At 46.6% G+C, this 19,353-nt stretch overlaps 7 protein-coding genes across 7 annotated transcripts; 2 read left to right on the top strand and 5 right to left on the bottom strand.

Moving 5' to 3' along the window:
• Positions 1–6,518: 6,518 nt before the first annotated feature.
• LY89DRAFT_698967 (uncharacterized protein) lies at positions 6,519–9,040 on the bottom strand (the record flags this gene model as incomplete). Its single annotated transcript, XM_018217018.1, has 2 exons — positions 6,519–8,929; positions 9,004–9,040. The coding sequence occupies 2 exons, from the start codon at positions 9,038–9,040 to the stop codon at positions 6,519–6,521; spliced, it is 2,448 nt and encodes an 815-aa protein (XP_018068224.1).
• An 866-nt stretch (positions 9,041–9,906) lies between these two features.
• LY89DRAFT_698966 (alpha/beta-hydrolase) lies at positions 9,907–10,726 on the top strand (the record flags this gene model as incomplete). Its single annotated transcript, XM_018217017.1, has 2 exons — positions 9,907–10,021; positions 10,074–10,726. The coding sequence occupies 2 exons, from the start codon at positions 9,907–9,909 to the stop codon at positions 10,724–10,726; spliced, it is 768 nt and encodes a 255-aa protein (XP_018068223.1).
• A 96-nt stretch (positions 10,727–10,822) lies between these two features.
• On the bottom strand, positions 10,823–11,824 carry LY89DRAFT_149027 (uncharacterized protein). The gene has a single exon (XM_018205382.1). The coding sequence runs from the start codon at positions 11,667–11,669 to the stop codon at positions 10,920–10,922; it is 750 nt and encodes a 249-aa protein (XP_018068222.1). The 5' UTR covers positions 11,670–11,824; the 3' UTR covers positions 10,823–10,919.
• An 878-nt stretch (positions 11,825–12,702) lies between these two features.
• On the bottom strand, positions 12,703–14,209 carry LY89DRAFT_650891 (mitochondrial Lipoyl synthase). Its single transcript, XM_018212128.1, has 2 exons — positions 13,218–14,209; positions 12,703–13,171 (listed from the first exon to the last, which is right to left on the bottom strand). The coding sequence occupies exons 1-2, from the start codon at positions 14,161–14,163 to the stop codon at positions 12,897–12,899; spliced, it is 1,221 nt and encodes a 406-aa protein (XP_018068221.1). The 5' UTR covers positions 14,164–14,209; the 3' UTR covers positions 12,703–12,896.
• A 918-nt stretch (positions 14,210–15,127) lies between these two features.
• LY89DRAFT_721059 (uncharacterized protein) lies at positions 15,128–15,787 on the bottom strand (the record flags this gene model as incomplete). Its single annotated transcript, XM_018218610.1, has 1 exon — positions 15,128–15,787. One exon carries the CDS (start codon positions 15,785–15,787, stop codon positions 15,128–15,130), a length of 660 nt encoding a protein of 219 aa, XP_018068220.1.
• A 979-nt stretch (positions 15,788–16,766) lies between these two features.
• On the top strand, positions 16,767–17,888 carry LY89DRAFT_590884 (aromatic amino acid beta-eliminating lyase/threonine aldolase; the record flags this gene model as incomplete). The annotated part of the gene is made up of 2 exons (XM_018209621.1): positions 16,767–16,833; positions 16,885–17,888. 2 exons carry the CDS (start codon positions 16,767–16,769, stop codon positions 17,886–17,888), a joined length of 1,071 nt encoding a protein of 356 aa, XP_018068219.1.
• Positions 17,889–18,512: 624 nt separating this feature from the next.
• Positions 18,513–18,830, bottom strand: LY89DRAFT_736860 (uncharacterized protein; the record flags this gene model as incomplete). The annotated part of the gene is made up of 2 exons (XM_018220183.1): positions 18,513–18,604; positions 18,665–18,830. The coding sequence occupies 2 exons, from the start codon at positions 18,828–18,830 to the stop codon at positions 18,513–18,515; spliced, it is 258 nt and encodes an 85-aa protein (XP_018068218.1).
• Between the last annotated feature and the right edge of the window lie 523 nt (positions 18,831–19,353).

Below are 19,353 nucleotides of genomic sequence, written 5' to 3'. Positions count from 1 at the left end.
AAATCTTGTCATGCCGCATCCTTCATGGTAAATCTCGCATAGTCTCGCGTAATTTGTATGCCCAAAAAAGGGGTCTGCATTGTCTTCATCAACACTGAGAACGAAAAGAATATGCAAAGACTGAGAACAAGAAAGATAAACGACACATCATCACATTGACATCATAAGAGAGGAAGTAACGGCGAAAGGGAAGCAAGCATGGACAAGCCAGGAAAGGAATAGCAAGTGCAAGGGAAAGAAGAGACGAGGCTAACATAGACACGGGAGAGTGTAGGGAAGACTTGACTCAAGAGTACTTGAATCTAGTTGCGTAGCATAGGACTCAAACAATCTTTTGTATGGCCCCTGAAAACATTCATATTGTCGCGGCAACGTCCACTTGCAAAGAAATGCGCGTTTGAATATGTACCAGTCTATTATTATATAAGCTTTCACTAGCGGGAAATAGAAGATAAAAGAATGACTTTGCAGCTATACACTCGCACTCCCTAGTGTGAATTGAAGAATACACGAACCCATATGCAACGAACGTTTGAGTGAGCCTGCAATTCCAACCCCTTTTGCCCAGTAAGAATCTCGCTAGACGACATGCAACGAAATTTTTGCTGACCTCACAACTCTACCCCCTTATACGAGTGAGGGGTACTCTAGACGTAATGCAACGAAATGTGTAGGCTTCGTAAGGACATGGTCTCCCAAAGTTGAAAAGATACAAGAGACGTAATGCAACGAAAGATCTGGGTGCGCATTCCCTTCCAATAAACGATGCAAACGTCACGTAATGCAACGAAAGAAATTAAGATACAGTTGGACTTCAACCCAGGAGCCACAAGGTGACACTAACATACAACTAGCGGTGTAATGGACCTCGCGCGATGGTTGGCCATTGGCATCAGCCCCGCTGAGAGCACTCTCAAGCTCGTGAGTGCCAGCCTGAGATCTTTCCACAAGCACTTAGGTCCAATAAGATTGTGTGAGGTTGTGTGTGTATGTTGGCTATAGCGCGACGCAGAACCATCGCAGCAGCGTCTCTGGTGCGTGAAAAGTTGCTAATTGGGGCTAATGTGGAGCCTTGGTGTGAGTTCGTGGTGGTGCGAAGTGGGAACGGAAGGTGACGCTGAAGGAGGAATGAATCAACGACTTGGCTTGCACCCTGCAAAGAAGTACAACTAATCGCGGAGTGGGAATAACAAAAAGAAGAACTTATGAGAAATCAGTGGATCAAGCAGACTGTACAAGTATACAATCAAAATAGTCAAATCTAACAAGCTGGTGGGCAGACAGGGTTGCCCACAAGCTAATTTGGGCGCAGATCACTCCAACTTCGCGGTCGGCGTCGAAACCCCACACCGAACCAGAACTGTGCAAACGCTATACTGAAGCAGCCGAAAGTCGGTAATGACAACGTGTCTCTGATTGCTTGTGACGAGGAAGTACTTGCGCTTTGGTGCTGGCTAACACACGTTGAAGGTGTCAGATTTGCTGTCTTCTAGACTCATCCTCCCTCTGTGCGTGCAAAGGATCTTCATGGTGATATGCATATTAAAGCCTCTTTCAACTTCAGTGGCTAAAAGAGAAGCTTCATAAGCTTCATGGATATAAGCTGAGATTACAGCTTATTCAGATCTTCGAAGTTAATCAAAACCATCTCACAAAGGTCGTAGCTCTGCTCTTACATCACAAAATGAAAAGAAAGACAAGAAGTGCCAAAAAAATTCTTGAGATAACCTTTTCAGGAGATCCAGAAACTCCTGCATGAAACAGCAGGTATAGCACACACAACAAATATCCTCAAGCCAAGCACGACGCAGTTACATAGGTACTACCCCTTACCGACAAGTTTACCGACAAGTAAACTCGGGCCCGAAATCAATTATGCTCTGTGGGTTACACAGATTGTGTAAAACGTGCTGCGCTTCCATTGCGTTGGTCTGGCCATCCGCATGATTGGTTGGTAACACACGCTTATGTGAATATATGAAGAGCTTTAGGCTAGGTCGCAGGCGCGTGGGGGTGACGGCCAATAGCGATTGTCGATTTACAAGGCAAAGGAATGGCTTGAATTTTGATAATCGTTGTGAACACAGAGATTGATGACACGCAAAGTTTGTTTACAGTGGGGTACATTGAAGCTGCGATCACTATGAGGATTGGATATCTATTATAAGGTTCTTTACTTGGATATGTAGAGGTGATGATTTACGCTACAAAGTTCTTTACAGAATAGGACTACTAGATGCAAAAAAGAAAGAGGAACGGCTGAATTCGAACCAGCGAAACACAATATCACAATAAGGCGTCCAGACCCAGCCAAGCAGCTCAGCGGAAGACCACTTTTCAAAGCAAACGCCTTCTTAGGTCCAAATACCCTCGACCCTGTGACTGCTCTCCGATAACAGAGAGGTCAAACAAGGTTGTGTGTGGGCCGTATTACAATGGAGCAGTTTTCCATCACGGCAACGTCCCTGTGAGGTTGATTGGGTGACAGAATGCTTATTGGAAGTTATTGAGAGTCTGCGTGCGGGGTAGGGTGTAGTTGAGTGAAGGAGGAAGGAGCGCCTTGAGGAAGGAGCAGGGATGGATGCGAAGCTGTGATTGGCCCTGATGGAACAGACGGTGAAAAATCAAAGCAATGGCGTATGAATGGACCGAGGTAATACAAGTAAAGCTGCAAGCACAAAGTATCTTTGAAATATTTCGAATATTCATCAGATGTGCTGAATTTGGTCCTTTGTCGAAAGTTGGTTGCGACGCGTTTGTGGCTACGCTGTCAAGGGAAAGAACCTCACAGGAACTGGTACAACTCGGACAAAATCTTATTCAAGGGCCTGAAAATCGCTTCCTGGGAGCCATCCGTACAGTAGCACACATCGACACAAATTTAAGCATCAGGTCAATCAGCATATATTTGTCTCATAAGCAGTAACTTGCACCTCCTGTCGCCGGTACATCCAGATCTCAAGCGTCTGGAAACCGGTGTGATTGTTAACAAGAGATTCTGTGATCGAATTTAACAAAGCGTGATACATTTTATAAGACAAATTCGTAGTTTAATTTGCGGAATCTCATTCACGCATTTATCTATGAATACATCAAACCACATGAAAGATAATCATAAATTGAATACCAAAACACCATCACTAATTGGACGCTAAATTCTTCAACCTATTCTATTGTGTATAAATTGGACCATGCTCTAGTAAACAACTTGGCATCTTTGAGGATGTAGAGTAACCTACAGATGACGAAATGACGGAGCTGACTGTCCTGGAGAGGATTGTATTCGATTACAGAATGCACTGACCTATGGAAGTCATATTTTACAATTGAAGGTGTACGCTTTGTTCGATATCAGACACAGCAGCTGAACAAGATATTGACAGCCGAGAGTATTTTGGCAACAGACATCATAAACCAGGATGAAGCAGTACTACAAGCAAAGAGAGGGGGTGTGAAACAATTGTACAGCCATCTGTATGCCAACAGTCAAGTATGAGCCGGGAAGTACCTACCTCCAAAGCCATGCGTCGCAGCATAGTGCAAGGCTGAAGTTTTGGTGATGCTTAGGCAATGAATAGTGTAGCGCAAGGGCGAGCTGTATTTATACTTCGCTTTGCCAGAAACTCGAAACGTTTTGGGAGCGTGAATATTGCTGAACAGACACACCGAAAGCTATCGAAGCAGTAACGACGATATTCACTCCCCAGGCCCGCTCTCTTCATTTGGGAGGCGTGAATATTTGCCGCTTGAAAAAAGGAGAAAGGCTTTGAAAACCAAGCGACAATATTCACGCTCTAAAGAATTTTCTAACACCCACAAACGCAATTGTGAGTCAACTTAAAGCGCAGCCTTCGACGTGCAATATTCACGCTGCAAACAATATCTGAGGCCGCCTCAGAAGTGGCTGTGAGCAAGTATAAAGCGCCGTCTTCGACGTTGTTGAGAAGTTCAACTGTGTTCTGCATAGCTGTGTTAATGGTACAAGAGCGTTGAATTCTAAGGCTTTCATGTCACCGTGCAGCTTATTTTCAATGCGAACAAGCAGCAAAGCAAGACATTGATTGGCAACTAAAAGTAGTTGACAACAAACATCACATTTGTAAACTAAATCGAACTACCATTGCATGTGAAAAGTACAGAGTGAGAGATAGTTGTATAACTCTCTCTACGCAAACCATTAACGTTGAATAAGCAGGCCCGGCTCTAAAACCACATTATACAGCTTCGAATCGCGGAGCCATTCATGATGGTTACTAACAAGGGAGCGTAACTTTAATTGTATTTATATTTCGTTCCGCTAAGAACTCGAAACTTTTCCTCAGTCTCGACTCAAAGGCGTGAATATTACCGCTAGATGACTCAAGCGGTAAGGTTCATACTCGAAATTGCTTGGAAGGCACGAAAAAAGCGGCAATATTCACGCTTCGAACGACCTCGAAAGCCTGATAGAAGCGTCAACATTCACGCACTAGCATAAATTTGACAGAAGTAGCCGCTTGTGGGTATAAATCGCCGCGTTCGACAGATTTGAGAACTTCATCTGCGTTTCTGAATGTGGACATGTTTGCATTTAGTGTAGTCCGTCGCATAGGGGGCATAGCGTGGTGCTGGTGTCTTGTCGTTTTGGAATGGATACCAGTAGACAAGATATTTGCAGTAGAGGTGCGTGGGTGTGATGAAAGGAAGGATGTTGACGACGATCAAACTTTGTTGATGTTGATAGGAGCTTATACTGATGATCGAAGGACTCGAAACATGTTCAGAACGAACCAAAGCTTGTCAGATTCACAAAATGCTGGGACGGGAGGGATTGCCTGTAGTTCTTGTGCCAATCTAGGGTATTTAGAAATTGGCATCGAAGATCACACCTTGAAAGGTTGTCTTTATATAGACCTTGCAAGACAAGCAAGAAGTGAAGTGACTGGCAAACTGCCATCCAAAATAGGGAGGAGAAAACAATAAATTCAACTTGAAAGATAAGTATTGCTTCGTCGGTGCTGATGTCCATCCTTTACCACACATCATACCTCAAAATATCATGCTCATTTTTAGGACATTCAGTACAACATGCATTACCTCAAACAGAAAGCACTTCTCCACTTTAAATTATCTGGCTCTGTAATACTATTTCGCACTTCCCAAAGCCACCCACTGGTCTGGGACAACTAAAAGAGTATATTTATCCTAAATTTGAAAGTGAAAAAGTACTTCCTGAACTCTGCAAAGGTATCTTGGTCAGATCCTAGGTGGCCAGAATCCTTTCACTCGGCAATAATACCCTAAAACAATAACAGGCTACAATGCAGCTACTCAGACTAGAGAAGGAGAGTGGAGATCATGCCCCCAGAAGACGACAGCTGTTGGTGGAGCGGCAAAAGTGCTCATAGTCACTGTGCTTAGACACAACACACAATGTGATGAAGTTCCAGTACCAGCAAGAATGGTAGAGATTGGGAGTAGCCCACAATCAAGGGAGCAGCGTACTGTCCGCGACTTCTTTGCCGAACGATCTTTCAACCTTTGTACTTTTTGCACCGAAAAGAAAAAGGAATAACATCGCAAACATCGTCCTACCCAATCTACAAGATCAATGGACATACCAGGAGCTGAAAAAGGAGCGACTGTATTACGAAAATGGAGGAGCAGAAAGAAAGAATTCGAGGACACAAAGTGTTATTTGTTATGGATTATTGTATAGCTAGGAAAGAGCCAAACAACCTCAACCCAACAGAAAATGCCGGATTCGGCGAGAAATGGGTTATGGCTATCGAAGCAACTGTTCCAAAGCAATAGTTAATGACATCTGCCCCGCAAAGTGTCGCGCTTGATAAACTGGTGGCGGGGGGGAGGGTTAAGAAGAGCAATGCAAAGAGCGCGTAGATGAGCGTTTTTTTTTTTTTTACTTTCAATGACACCACGCATACTGTGGCAGAGGAACGTTGCATCTTAAGTTTGGCCTTGTAGATGTTGAGGTTTATCAAAAGCTAGGAAGCTGGAATGCACTTGCTCCTGTCCTGAAATGTCCCTCCACATTAGATGACTTGGCTCAATCAAAAGTCGGGTCTGAGTTGGGGACATTAGACCTCCCTTGATAACTCATGCTCGTAGTGACCAACGGCAAAATCTAGGGAGGCACTTGCCACCATGTGCCTCAATGTCCGGAACCAGAACAAAATACAGGATTGAGCAACTCTTATTAAATATCGTGGAGCAATTTGGAGCACCTAGCTTCAGAGCATCAACCTTTCACAACCACATCAAAGAAGAAGGCTCATGAATCAAAACATCTTCAATATACACATCTCAACTCATCTCATCTCTATACTACAAACATCCAATCCATCTATCCCAACTCCTTTTCAACCGTAAAAGTCATTTCCGTATCCCATTTCCATAACACCACAACTCATTTCCATAACCATAACCATAACACCGTAAATCATTAGATAATAATACCCCCTCTTAACACACTCCTTCACTTCTCTCTCTCTCGTCTCTCTTCATCACCAAACCAATCTTCATCTCCCAGAAATAACCATAACCCCCTCCCCTCTCCTCCCCAGCCTCTCCACCCCAAGACACTCCACCCCGCCCCTCCCCCTAAAAACCCCAAACGCGAACCGATGCCTCTCACCCCTAACCTTCGTGGCCATCAACCGCGTCACCAAATCCGCCTTCGACTTCGGCGCCCTGAACGCCGCATCATCCAACACCCCACTCGCGTAGACAAAGCTCAGGATTTCCGCTAGACACGTAACGCCGTGCGGGAGATGCATACTATGTCTCTTCGGAATAAGCAGTAAGAGGCCGAAGAGATACAGGATTAGGAGCGCAAGGATGAGGTAGAAGGACGGTAAGTTGGGGATCATTCGAACAGCGCCCGAGGGCGTCGTGAGCTGGAAGAATGTCCCGCCTGCGAGGATGGGGAGCAGGATGAAGAGGAAGGAGAGTAGGGAGAGGATTGCGATTCTGTAGTGGGCGTTGGTGATGGCTTTGATGGTGCATTGGATGGGGAGTAAGGCGGGGTAGTCGAGCAGGAGAGAGTGCTCTGCGAGGGCGCCGTGCGGTTGGCCGAGCGAGGACCAGGGCTTGAGTTTTCGGACGGCCATGTCGAGGGGTTGGAAGAGGAGGTAGAGGATCATGCCGAGGAGCGAGGGGAGGAAGCTGTAGAGGAAATTTGCTGCGGAGAAGCCGGCTGAGTTGGGGAGTACGGAGACCAGGGGAGCGAATCCATTGCGGATGGCTGTTGAGGGAAGGAAGGAGACGATGAAGAGCGCCAGGAGGAGGAAGAATGCGGCAACCGACCAGAAGATGACGAATGTATCGGTCAGGAACCATGGGATGTACCGAAATCGAGTGTTGGAGTTGTACAGCTCGGCAGCTTTTTCGATGTCTGATACATCATCGAAGTTGAGACGCTTTTCGTGGATCTTCCCAGATTCCAAAGTATACTGTCGTGTTGATGCACCCTCCTCCCCCATGCAGTAAAAAATCCCCTTCGTTGCATTTGGCGTCCTCCAATAACCCAATCGATCGCTTCGTAAATTCAGTTTATGTCGGATATCGTACTTGTTCCTCATGATATCGGTTCCAGGATAATCCCTCAAGCAATTACTCCTTGGCAACAATGCAATAATATCGGCCAAGGATCGAGGATCCCACATCAATCCCGTCGTCCGTCGGCAAAAGAACAATCCCACCAAAAGCGTCGCGATCAAAATCAAAAAGTATACGCCAACAAGTGTCCATGCAATTCCTTGAACTGTGGTCCATCTCCATACGCCATCAACTTGTACAACTGAGAACAAGCATCCTTGAAGTGGTATCGTAAAAACAGACAACCAGAAAAAGAAGTATGCAACATTAATAACAATCGGGCCATCCCATTTCGGCCATAGCATACTCTGCGGCCAAAGATCAATAAACAACGCATTCGTTCGACTGTCCACATCATCCATAGCCATTAACGTGTAGGGCATTATTCTCGTAATCGTCGACATGACACCTTGGACATATATAAGTATGCACGCCGCAAGAATCTGCGGCAGAAAAGAGAAGACAAAATATAAGCCTCTGTATATACCGCCAGACCAGGCCACGAGACCATGGTTGTAAGAAGAATAGACGGCGCAAAAGATGAGGGCAGCAATCATTAGTAGGCATAAACATGACAACATTATCGTTGAAGTAGGTCGTAACATGGTCGGAACGAACGTTAAGTCGGGATATCGTGGCGTATTAAGAGGAGGGTCGACAGGGATAAAAATCTCCGGGTCGGAAGATCGATTTTGCTTGACTGGAGTGTTGGCGACAGCTGGTTCAGCGAACGAGAGGGGTCGTGTCGCATTGAAAGCAAACAATCGGCCTTCTGCAGGAGAAGAGCGATGTTTTCTGATGAGTTTCAAAGCTTCCCTCTCTCGTTCTGCTGCTGAAATATATCCCAATCCATTGTCAGGGACGATCCGGTCAACGGGGTATGAATCCGAGCTTGTAGCAGTACTAGGCCTTTGCATCGCCCTGATGTCTTCATCTCGAGTCAATTGATCGATCGCGAATCGTATATAGGGCGTATCGTCTGTTGGTGTGGGTGGACTCGAGTCCAAAGAAACATTATCCATATTTCGATCTCGCCGTGAAGCTTGCGCCTCGTTGCTTATAATCTGCTCCTCGTCGAATCGCACAACCAAAGGGGTATCAGATCTATATGCCGCTTCATTGACTCCAATTCGCGCGTATGTTGCTGGTCTGAGGGTGTCGGTACTCTGTTCAGGAGAATGTATTCGTGAGGGGGGAGTCTGCCATCGGACTACCGTCGCTGGTTCTGAGATACTCGACGCAAAAGAGGGAGTGCGGTCGGCTTCGAGTCGAACATTGAGAGGAGTGACGGGGAGATCTGAAGTATGGACTCGTTCAAGTTGTGGGCGGTTGTCTGTTGTCATGATCAAATCAGCTCTGATTCAGACAACGCATCAATCATCCATCAGTGGACTCGAGTCGACTTACGATGCACGCTGCGCAGGTCTAAATCTCCGAGGTTCATTCTGAATGGAAGGTCAGCTGCAGGATATGCAGGATACTGGGGAATGCATGGTGAAGGGCGGGTTTAGACTGTATAAACGGTGCTGTTGAGTGGCTGAGAAGTGCAGGAAATCTTGGAGGCTGGTCTGGCCACTCAGCCATCGCAATTATTTTTTCTTCCAGGTCAAACACACTACCCAACGGAGATTTTGTGATGAGAAACAGGAGATGTGATGGGCACCGGGATGATTCCAGCCATCTTGACCAGGTCCGCGGTCTTTCGCATCGTGTGATGTCGGTGGTGATGGATGATGTTCGTGAGGGCGTTGATGATCGTTGGAGCTTCCAACGCACAGGCCCATGGTTCATCCACACATTTGATACTCACCACTTTCTGCCTGTTTGTACGATCATTATGAAATTCACAAATTAGGGGAGATGTTTCTTTTGTCTTCGCAATGGACAGGATTTAGATCCCAAGTCTCAAATCTCGTTATGAAATTCGGACGTTGCTGTGCTTGAAAGGAGAAGCTTCGCTTAGCTGCACTGCCTGTCCTGTCCTGTATCACAACGACGATCTCTTCCTTCTCAGCCCTACTTCTTCCTCGCCATCTTTAAACCAGGTTCCAGAAGCATCATCTCCCCTGTAAACGAAAGACATCTCCTTGAGAGTGAGGCTCTCTCCAACTTCCAGGGCTATTGCGAAGTCTGGTGCCTGAAGCACCAAGGTTCGGCCCTCCCAACCTCCCTCCTTATTTCCGGAACCACTTCCCACGGGTCCGGCACAATGCCCCGCCCGGAATGCGGGGTGCAGTGAATCCAAACATCTCCCATAACAGGATCACAACCCCTTCCCACTCAAGGACCACAATCCAAGACATAAGAGTCATGCCTCCTAAACAAAAACCACCGCAACGCGTCGAAGCTCCCAGCTCCAGAACTTCAAACCCGGCAACGTTCTTTTTCTTGCATGGGTACGACGATGATGCTGATGGATGCATTAGTAAGAATTTCCCTCGTTTCAGTAAGAGGAAATGGATATTGATATAACGTAGATATCGCACAGCAGTTCCATGCTGCGAATAAACTCCCGCACATGAGCTGGGTATTCCCCAATGCACCATGGAACCACGATGCGATGGCCAACGCATGGTATCCGCCTACCTCCTTCTCGCCGATCCCAGTGGGGCGCTCAACGCAGGCTTCTTTCCAGGCTGAAGAGGAGGAGGAGGAGGAGGATGAGTTTAACGAGGAAGGTGAAGAGGAGATTCTGAAGAGTGTGGAGTATTTATGTTCTCTCATCGATGAGGAGATTAAGAAGGGGGTCAAGCCGGAGAGGATCGTTGTTGGAGGGTTCAGCCAAGGTTGTGCTATCAGTTTGGTGACTGCGTTGGCGAGTCGGTATCAGGGGAGGATTGGAGTGGTGGTGGGTTTGAGTGGGTATTTGCCTAGAGGGAGGAAGATTATGGAGAGGAGGAGGAAGTTTGTTAAGCAGGAAGATGGGAAGGGGATGAAGGTCTTTTTGGCGCATGGGACAAAGGATATGCTTGTTCCGATGAGGGTCTTTAGAGATACGAAAGCGAGACTAGCAAGGACGGTGGGAGAGGAGGCTTTGGAGAGTTGGGAGTATGAGGGGATGGGTCATGTGACGAGTGGTGCGGAGTTCAGAGATATGTGTACGTTCTTGGAGAGGATTGTGCCGGAATGACGAGCTTGGTGGTGCTGTTGCAAGTGCATTTGACGGTGCTGTTGAAGAGGTCGAATGTGTAGAAGAAGGCTGGATGTGGGTTGGTTGTGTCTGTTGGTAGATATCTACTGACTTAAAGATAGACGAGAAAGTCATGCATACAAAATTCAACTTAACATAACCAACCATCAAGACAACAGCACAACCCAACACCTCAAACAACCCACGGACACTCCCCCATATACCTAACCCCCAACTCCGTCAATCCCCCATCCTTCCCCATCAACTGCGCCTCAGGACTAACAAACGCATCCACAACCTCCCTCACACACCCAAAAAACGCATATTCAACCACCCACTCCCTCTCATCCATCCAATTACACAGCTTCCCCGTAAACTCAACCACAGCCCTATACTCCCGACTCGTACACGCAATCTCACTAACCACCACTTTCATCGCCGGCCACCTCCCATGCATCTCCTCCAAATACCTAATCGCTGCTTCAGGCTCGGGACCATAATAATGCAGCCCCAAAAAATCGGGCTCTTCTCCTTTAGCTTTCAGGAGGGACATGAAGGATTCGAGCCATGCTAGCCCAGGGGCATCGGAAGCACAACTCGGGCCAACAACCTTGATCCCTTTCTCTTTCATCAGCGGAACGATTTTCTCGAACCACAGCTCCGCAGCCTCAGAGGGAGTGACGCCGGAGCGTTCCGGCTCGTTGAGGTAGTGGATTATAGGGGAAGGGGAGGAGAGGATGTTGGACCAGTCTTGGCCGGAAAGCTGGGCGGGAGTGCGGATTGTGGGGCGGAAGGGGATGGAGGGGGGGAGTTCGGGGGGTTGCCATGTGTTCCAGTTGGCGACTGAGGTGATGGGGCCGGGGATGGGGATTTGGAATATCTTTTCGGGGCAGTCGCGTGTGTTTGTCCAGTCCCAGAGGAGGCAGCGTTTGTTGGGTGGCATTTTGGGGCCTTGTAGCGGGGTTATCTGTGGGAAAGTCAGATTGGAGACTTGTAGGTGGACGGAAATTGTTTAGAATGCAAGGAAGTATATTTGATGGAAAGAATGTAGCGATGTCCTACTTATGGATAATGATGCTAAGCACGAGATACTCAGATACAATCTCTTTTCAAACAGCATCTGAGTATATGTAGAAACCAACTTAGAGTGAAACCTTTTAGTTAGTGAAAGAAGGTGTGAATATTCAATTCGAAAAACTCCAATGCATAACTTCTTCTAAGACGTGAGATTGCAATACTACTCAGCATTATATTCACAAAACATAAAAAAAAGGAAACTTGGCCTTCAAAATCTCGGTACGAAGATCGACTCTACGAGCCTGCATTTCATATTCCCCGCCATTGGCTAGTTGGCATCAGCCACCACATGTTCGATGACGTCGGATGTTCGAGCTTGATCAGAAAGTCCGTATACGAATCTTAAGGTTGCTGCTGAAAAAATTGAATTGACTGACGGGTACAACTGCTTAGCCGACATCGAACAAGCTGAAAGGGGGCGGTGATAAGAGAGCAACATTCAGTGAATGGAGATAAATGGTAATTTCCTGTGTTGACGTGATGTTCCTGAACTGCTTCGTTTCTATACTTAGTAGTATACGACGCAACAATCAGAACCGCAACAACTGTCCTTTTCTCCACGATCCCCATCGCATTCGTGGGAGCCGCGTTCTTAGAACTCGGAGGAGAATTCATTGTGGCAGTACCAGTCCTGTCTTGGCCACTCAAATCAATTTCGAACTTGCAGCAAATACACTACAATTGGAATGTTCGCCATTGCAATTGCCCATCACGAATTCCTGAAGCTGGCTAGGCATTGGGGGCAAGACCTGCCGCTGGGCGTGGAAAGCTAGATCTCTTGATTTGAATGTTGGGGGACCTTAGCGGCTGGCAACGCACCAACCAACATCACCACCACAACGTCCACTCTTACGGAGATTGTTACAGTCACAGCAGAGTTACAAAGCTCTGACATCTGAAATTATTGGGAAGCTTTTACATGGGCAAAACTGTACACATAAGGGTGATTCGAGGGTTCTACAAGCACAACCATCTATATCCATTCTTGGAGGGGTTCTTTAAGTCTATGAACCTCTGAAACGCCTGCAATGCATAACCCTTAACGCCAGACCCATGTTATTACGTGTTGAACCGCTAGTCGTGTATCGTAGTTTTACACCACAGCCTTCTGCATTCCAGTAGCCTCGTCGGACAAAACCGTTACACCCCTCCTCTTCTTCAAGACATTCTCTATGAACGCCTCACCAGCTTTGTAGGAGCTTCTAACTAATGGTCCACTGGCACAGTACAGGAATCCCAAATCCAGAGCTCGCTGACGCCATAATTCGAAAGTGTCTGGATGAACATATTCCTCGACCTTCATGTGGCGTTTCGTTGGTCGCATGTATTGTCCAAAAGTCACAACGTCCACATCGACCTTACGAAGTTCTATCGCAAGTTAGTAATATCAAAAACAGATGAGGAACGTGCATACCTTTCAATGCTGCCCAAAGTTGCTCCTCGGTCTCACCTAGACCTAGCATAATACTTGTCTTCGTGATCAAACCCGGCTTGGCTTGCTTGGCAGCCGCCAAAACATCCAGACTCTGCCTGAACGTTGCCCTCCTATCTCTAACCATAGGCGTCAACTCCTCCACCGTCTCCACGTTATGGGCATAGACATCAAGTCCACTATTCGCCACCATAGCTACCATGTCCAGGTTTCCAGCATAATCACTAGTCAATGCCTCGACCAACATATCCGGCTTCTTTTGCTTAATCTTCATAATCGTCTCGGTGAAATGTCGAGCGCCACCATCTACAAGATCATCACGATCAACAGAAGTCAAAACCACATATCCCAACCCCCATCTAGATAATGCTTCCGCAGTATGTTCCGGCTCATGAGGGTCCAATGGCTGGGGCGTTTTCAAAGTCTTCACACTGCAGAATCTGCAGCCTCGCGTGCAAGTATCTCCCATCAGCATAATCGTTGCGGTGGCGGCAGCTTTATCACTTCCTCCCCAGCAGTCCGAGATATTGGGACATCGTGCTTCCTCGCACACTGTATGTAGATTCAGCCCTCGGAGATCTTTCTTAATCTTCTTGTAGTTCGAATTATCTGGAATTGGCGTCTTCAACCATGTCGGGAGTCGTGTGATCTGCTTCTTCTTTCCAGGCGGGCCGACCATCGCAGTGCGCAATTCGAGCGCATCTTCGGGGGTCAGAGATTGCTCTGGTAGACCAACGAACTCAGAGAATGAAGGGACAGAATTGAGTTTGTCTTTGAAGTATGTTGGACGTCTTCGGGGAGTTTCTGCTGGAGGTGAGGTCTCGGTGGCGAGGCTTCGAGAAGTGGTTGAGCTAGAAATCAGAGACCGGGAAGCATTTCGCAAAGAAGGTGCATTCAGACACCTGAATCTGGTCACTGTGGTCGCCATTGCAGAGGATGCGCGGGCCCAATGTTGTGAATTGAAGCTGTTGAGGATCCAAGAATAGTTGCCGGAATAATAATCATCGATTGTTAATCCGAGCCACGAAAACGATTCCGCGTCCAGCCGCTGATTCCCGCCGGTCACGTGCAATAAACTGTATTTCTTTAATCCCGTCGATATTCGTTCCGCTCTTCTTCTTTACCATCTTTAATAGAAATCACTGCTTTGCGATCAATTTCTGTAGTGGATGAGAAGACATTATGTTCGATTCTAGCGCATACACTACAGACTTTGTCAATTCATCTATCAAATCATGCATCAAATCGATCAGAGGTGAACCATATATGTCCTTGCTTCGAGGTTCATCAGCTTTGATCAAGTCAGAGGGCTTGTTTGTCGGATATGTTATTAAGAGCTTATCTAGTCTCTCCTCCGAGATGATACTTTGTGATGAAGTTTCATGCATCCTCAATGCATATAAAACGTTCCGAAAAAGACTAGTGCCCTGCTAAAATACATCTTATTGTCTGGTGTCATCTTGTTTGCTGTCTTTCCATGCCGCCATAAGTCCCTTGTTTCAATAATTGGGCCCAGAGAGCCCTTATTCAACGAAACATGCTTTCCACAAGGTGCTCAAGTCGACAAAGGGGACTCAATATCTTCCCATGATTGAAATCCTTCGTCGGACTTCATCTTCTTGTACTCCAAGAAGAACTTTTCGAATTCCACGCGATTGATTTCCAGGGTTTGAAAGATTCGTCTCCCTTCCAACATCCTTTCTTTTCCAAGATCAGGATCAGGAATAGATCGCAGATGTGTTGACCAATTTTTATTGTGAATCTCCATTGACGGCAGAATAAGCTCCCGGCAAAACCTTTCCAGGGCCTCGACATGGTTGGGATGTAGATCTTATCGATCCTTTCTCGCGATGAAAAACGTTCCTTTGGGTATTTTATCTCCTTTCTGAGCATTACCCCATTCCTGTGAGCTCGGGGTCGGCTTCTACAAGCAGGTTGCAGATTTCGTAATTTGTAGAGTAACACCATGGATTGCCTTGCTCGTCTTTGTGTTCGCTCAAGCCAGAGCTATATGTGATGCCAGAGTCATATGCGTAGAATTGGAGTTCAAGGCCAAGCTGATCAACGATGGTTTTGCTGGCACCTTTGAATATGGAAAGCGTAGCGGACCGATCAACCCTGGCTTTGCTGAACTTCGCATGGCAAAACTCCCTCATGTCTCCTATGCTCTTGACATTTTTTCCGCCGTGTAACTGGGATCGAGGGATGTATTCTGGTGTATCAGGTTGCTCCCATGCACCCGTTTGGTCTTCGTGCCTGTGGAATCTAAGCCAGACGAACTTTGGAACTAATTCATGATTCGGAAGCAAGATGCCGAGATGCGATACGGGCTTCGGGTTTTGCTTTTGAAAGTCAGAGCTTCCTTGGTAGATGACTTTGTGGAACTCTGTATCTTTGTCCTGGCATGTAGTGGAGCAGTAAAATGCGGAATTGCAAGATGTACATTGGATCTTGGAAGACTTTTCGAAGCAGCAATAGCAGGCGGGCGAGTGCTTTCTTTTGGTAAGGTTCGTAAAGTTTAAAGATGACCCTGGAGTTCGATTGGTAGACATCCTAAGTCAAGGCCCTACTTTGAGAGCTTGAATTCTGTCAGCTTCGTGGCAGAGCGAAAGTATCTGGACACTCACCAGGCAAGTCTTTCGGAAGTTTGTTCAAAGGACGAAGGTGGAAGTGTGTGTGGCGGAGATCGAGTCGCAGATGATCTCCAAGTTGAAGTCGAAGAAGAGCTCGTCTGGAGAAAGATTGAGCCACCGGATGTATGTTCATGGGTTTGCAAGATGCTCAGCCTGGCGATTTTGGTTCTTATGCTTGAGGTAAGAAGAGAGAAACCCAAGTCGTGAAAGAGGGTGATGGATAAGAAGTTGAACACGGCGTAGGGAAAAAGTTATCTGAGGTTGAGTAGTTGACACTAAGGAAACTTCTTTCTTAGACGAAATCAAACTTGATACTTGGGAGACTTAGGCCTAGATTGAATTCGGCTATCAAGCCGCAGGTATTTTGTTGGGAGTTTATGCGGAATGATCTCGATTTTATCGCTGTTCATTTAGTAGCAACATTCTAATTTCTGTGGCCGCTCCAATTCAAGCTTAGCTACCACTGCAATTTGTGTCAAACCATTTATTCCTTGGTCATCTCTTCTCCATCGTAAGTTTCAGGAAGATTTATGCAACTTGCTTCATCACAGAACTATCAGCTTCTTACCACGCGATTACAATAGAGTTTATATACATCGTAAAACCGCAGCGGGCCGTAAAAGTGGAGTCGTCATGCAGAGCAACGTAATCAGCTAGCACTCGGAGTAACCTTCTTCGAACTCCGCGTGCCTTTCATGTCATTCCTTGTCCGGTCTCGGTTGCTAGATGTATACATATACATAAACCACTCCCAGATCGTTTATTGCTTTGATCTTCGTCCTGAACTATTTTGACCCTCTCTCAAAACTCCGCCTTTCTCCTCCAAGCCAAATAGTCACTGATCTCAAAAATGGGGTCAATCGACAAAACCAGCGAAACGCCAGATGTCGTCTCCGCCATGTCAGCCAAAGGGGAAGTACTGAATGCCTGGTCGACACCAGGCCCATCTGCTTTCGATTTCCGCAGTTCGTCCTGATCTCTGCTCCCCTTTTCAACTCAACATTAATTCCAATCAGGTGACACAATCACAACCCCAAATGCCTCCATGCTTCAAGCCATCCAGAACACCACTCTCTTCGACGATGCCTACGGAGAAGATCCCACAACCACGGCGCTCGAAGCCAATATGGCCGAACTTCTCGGCCACCAAGCAGGACTTTTCCTCCTCTCAGGAACCATGGGCAACCAAGTCGCGATGCGCTCTCTACTCACACAGCCCCCTCACGCCGTGCTCTGTGATCATCGAGCACACATCAGCTACCTCGAAGCTGGCGGCATCGCAATGCTTTGCGGAGCAATGGTGAACGGAGTGGTACCCAGCAATGGGAAATATCTTAGAGTTCAAGACATCGAAGAGAATATCATCCTCGGCAACGCAGTGTACTCTTGCCCTACCAAAGTCATCAGTCTCGAGAACACCCTCAGAGGAATAATTAACCCTCTTGAGGAAGTAAAGAAGATCTCCGAGTTCGCGAAGAAGAATGGAATTAAAATGCATCTCGACGGTGCGAGATTGTGGGAAGTGGCTGCAGCTAGCGCAGGCTCTTTAGCTGATTACGGGAAGTGCTTTGATAGCGTGACGCTTTGTTTTTCGAAAGGTCTTGGTGCGCCTATGGGAAGTATTTTGGTTGGGAGTAAGGGGTTTATTGAGAGGGCGAAGTGGATCAGACAAGCGATTGGAGGAGCGCTTAGACAGGCGGGTGTGATTACGGCGGCGGCACAGAATGCTGTTGATGTCAATTTCGCTGGTCAGGGTGAGAAGCTTAAGAGAACGCATGTGATTGCGAAGAGGATTGCGAAGCATTGGGAAAGTCTTGGAGGAGTGTTTGAAAATCCTGTGGATACGAATATGGTTTGTCTAGATTTGGTGCAAGCTGGAGTTGATGTTGCGACGCTGAAAGAAATGGCAAAGGAAAAAGGGGTGAAGCTGACGAGAGGGAGAATTGTGGTTCATTATCAGATTGTTGATGAAGCAGTTGAAAGACTTGAAGCAGTGCTTACTAGTCTTATGAAGCGTTGATAGATATGAGACATTGCTGTTCTTAGGCTTTGGGAAATGGAGATAAGCGACCTGGGATGATTTTCCTAGCAGTAAAGATCACGCCAATTGCAGTTTGACGTTTCTATCCGGATGCCAAATAGCCCTTGCTTTGAGCATACAATGAATACTTACCGGAGTCTATTCAGCACCTAGGTACCTTAGTCAAGGTTGAGTAAGTGGATCCTATAAGGGAGGCGCCCCCTTTTCCTTGACTTTACTAGTAAACACCCACCAAAGTCAAGCCTTGGAATCAAAAACTCTTCAAATCTCTTCAGTATTTCAAAGTAGCTACCCTCCACCTACGTAGAGTACACATCTTCCGCCTCCTCCACCGGCGCATCAATATGGTTGTTGAATTCTTTGCTTGAATCAAATAAAAATAGAGACGCTGTAGAAATAACCAGCCCCGGCCATCAAGCAAAGAAGCCATCTTTACCAATCGCAGCAAGTACGACGAAGCACCGGGCCGAGATCCATCCATATAAACCCGGTAACAAAAGTATCCAATGAAGCATCAACACCTGCCGCAATGATAGCCGGCGTGACGCCGGGAATACTTGGCAGTCCTGTGATGTTCTTGCCAAGTAGGCTTATGACGAATGGTTAAATCGACGCTGTCGGAAGTCCAGCTTCAGCAGCTGCTTTACCAACATTGTCTCCCATGTGCAGGGTAGCGGTAGTGAAGACGGCATTATCTGCAGATTGTTAGTTTCGTGCTTCACTTTCACAACTCAAAGAAATATTCGTTATCTCACACACTGCAATACTAATAGTTTCACCCAAAGATCTAACACTGATAATCAAACCGCTTACAAAGGCAATGAGCTTCGGAAGCGTCGACAGTTGAGCAACAGTAACCAATGTTATGAGCGTCATTCCCAAAGCCCAATCCAGCAACACAGGATAACCCCAAACTGTCATTGAGCTATCTTTATCCGCAGTCCCCATACAAACTAAGAAAGCTGTGAAAATGACAAAAGCTACAAATGTCACAATTCGAATCTAGACCTGTACACCCAGGCACTGCAATCGTGGCTATGAATGCAATAGAGAAGCGGACACCAACGATCAGGAAGTCTGTTTCGTACAGTAAACTGACCTATCTTCTCATGAGTAACGTAGTGAATATGCGAAGCAAGCTTACCTGCAAATCAAGGTATATATTTGCAGCAAAGAATGCTAATCCTTCGCAGAACACGCACGCACTCGCGAAATTTATATTACCCTCAAAAATTCCATGGTGAAATATGTCCTCCTTCTTGAACTTGGCTTCATACCCAATGAGTACTAACCCTAAAGCCACACCAACAGCAAATGTGGCAGTCACATGAGGATCTGTCCAAGGGTACGGATTCTGAGACCAAGATCATGCCGTGCAAAAAAGGACAAGACTTGAAGCCAAGAGTCCATACCCAATCCAGTCTAAATGGTTTATCTTCTCTTC

The sequence above is a fragment of the Mollisia scopiformis genome (assembly GCF_001500285.1).
Source record: "Mollisia scopiformis unplaced genomic scaffold LY89scaffold_18, whole genome shotgun sequence".
NCBI lineage: Eukaryota > Fungi > Ascomycota > Leotiomycetes > Helotiales > Mollisiaceae > Mollisia > Mollisia scopiformis.
The sequence above is the reverse complement of the archived record's forward strand: the minus strand, read 5'-3'. Positions and strand labels throughout refer to the sequence as shown.

What these genes read in the sequence shown, in the direction of transcription:
- LY89DRAFT_149027 (XM_018205382.1), bottom strand. Translation starts at nt 11,669, where the DNA reads ATGCCACCCAACAAACGCTGCCTCCTCTGGGACTGGACAAACACACGC.
- LY89DRAFT_650891 (XM_018212128.1), bottom strand. Translation starts at nt 14,163, where the DNA reads ATGGCGACCACAGTGACCAGATTCAGGTGTCTGAATGCACCTTCTTTG. An exon ending in ACTTTGGGCAGCATTGAAAG is followed by an intron (nt 13,172 to 13,217) that starts GTATGCACGTTC and finishes AACTTGCGATAG; the next exon opens with AACTTCGTAAGGTCGATGTG.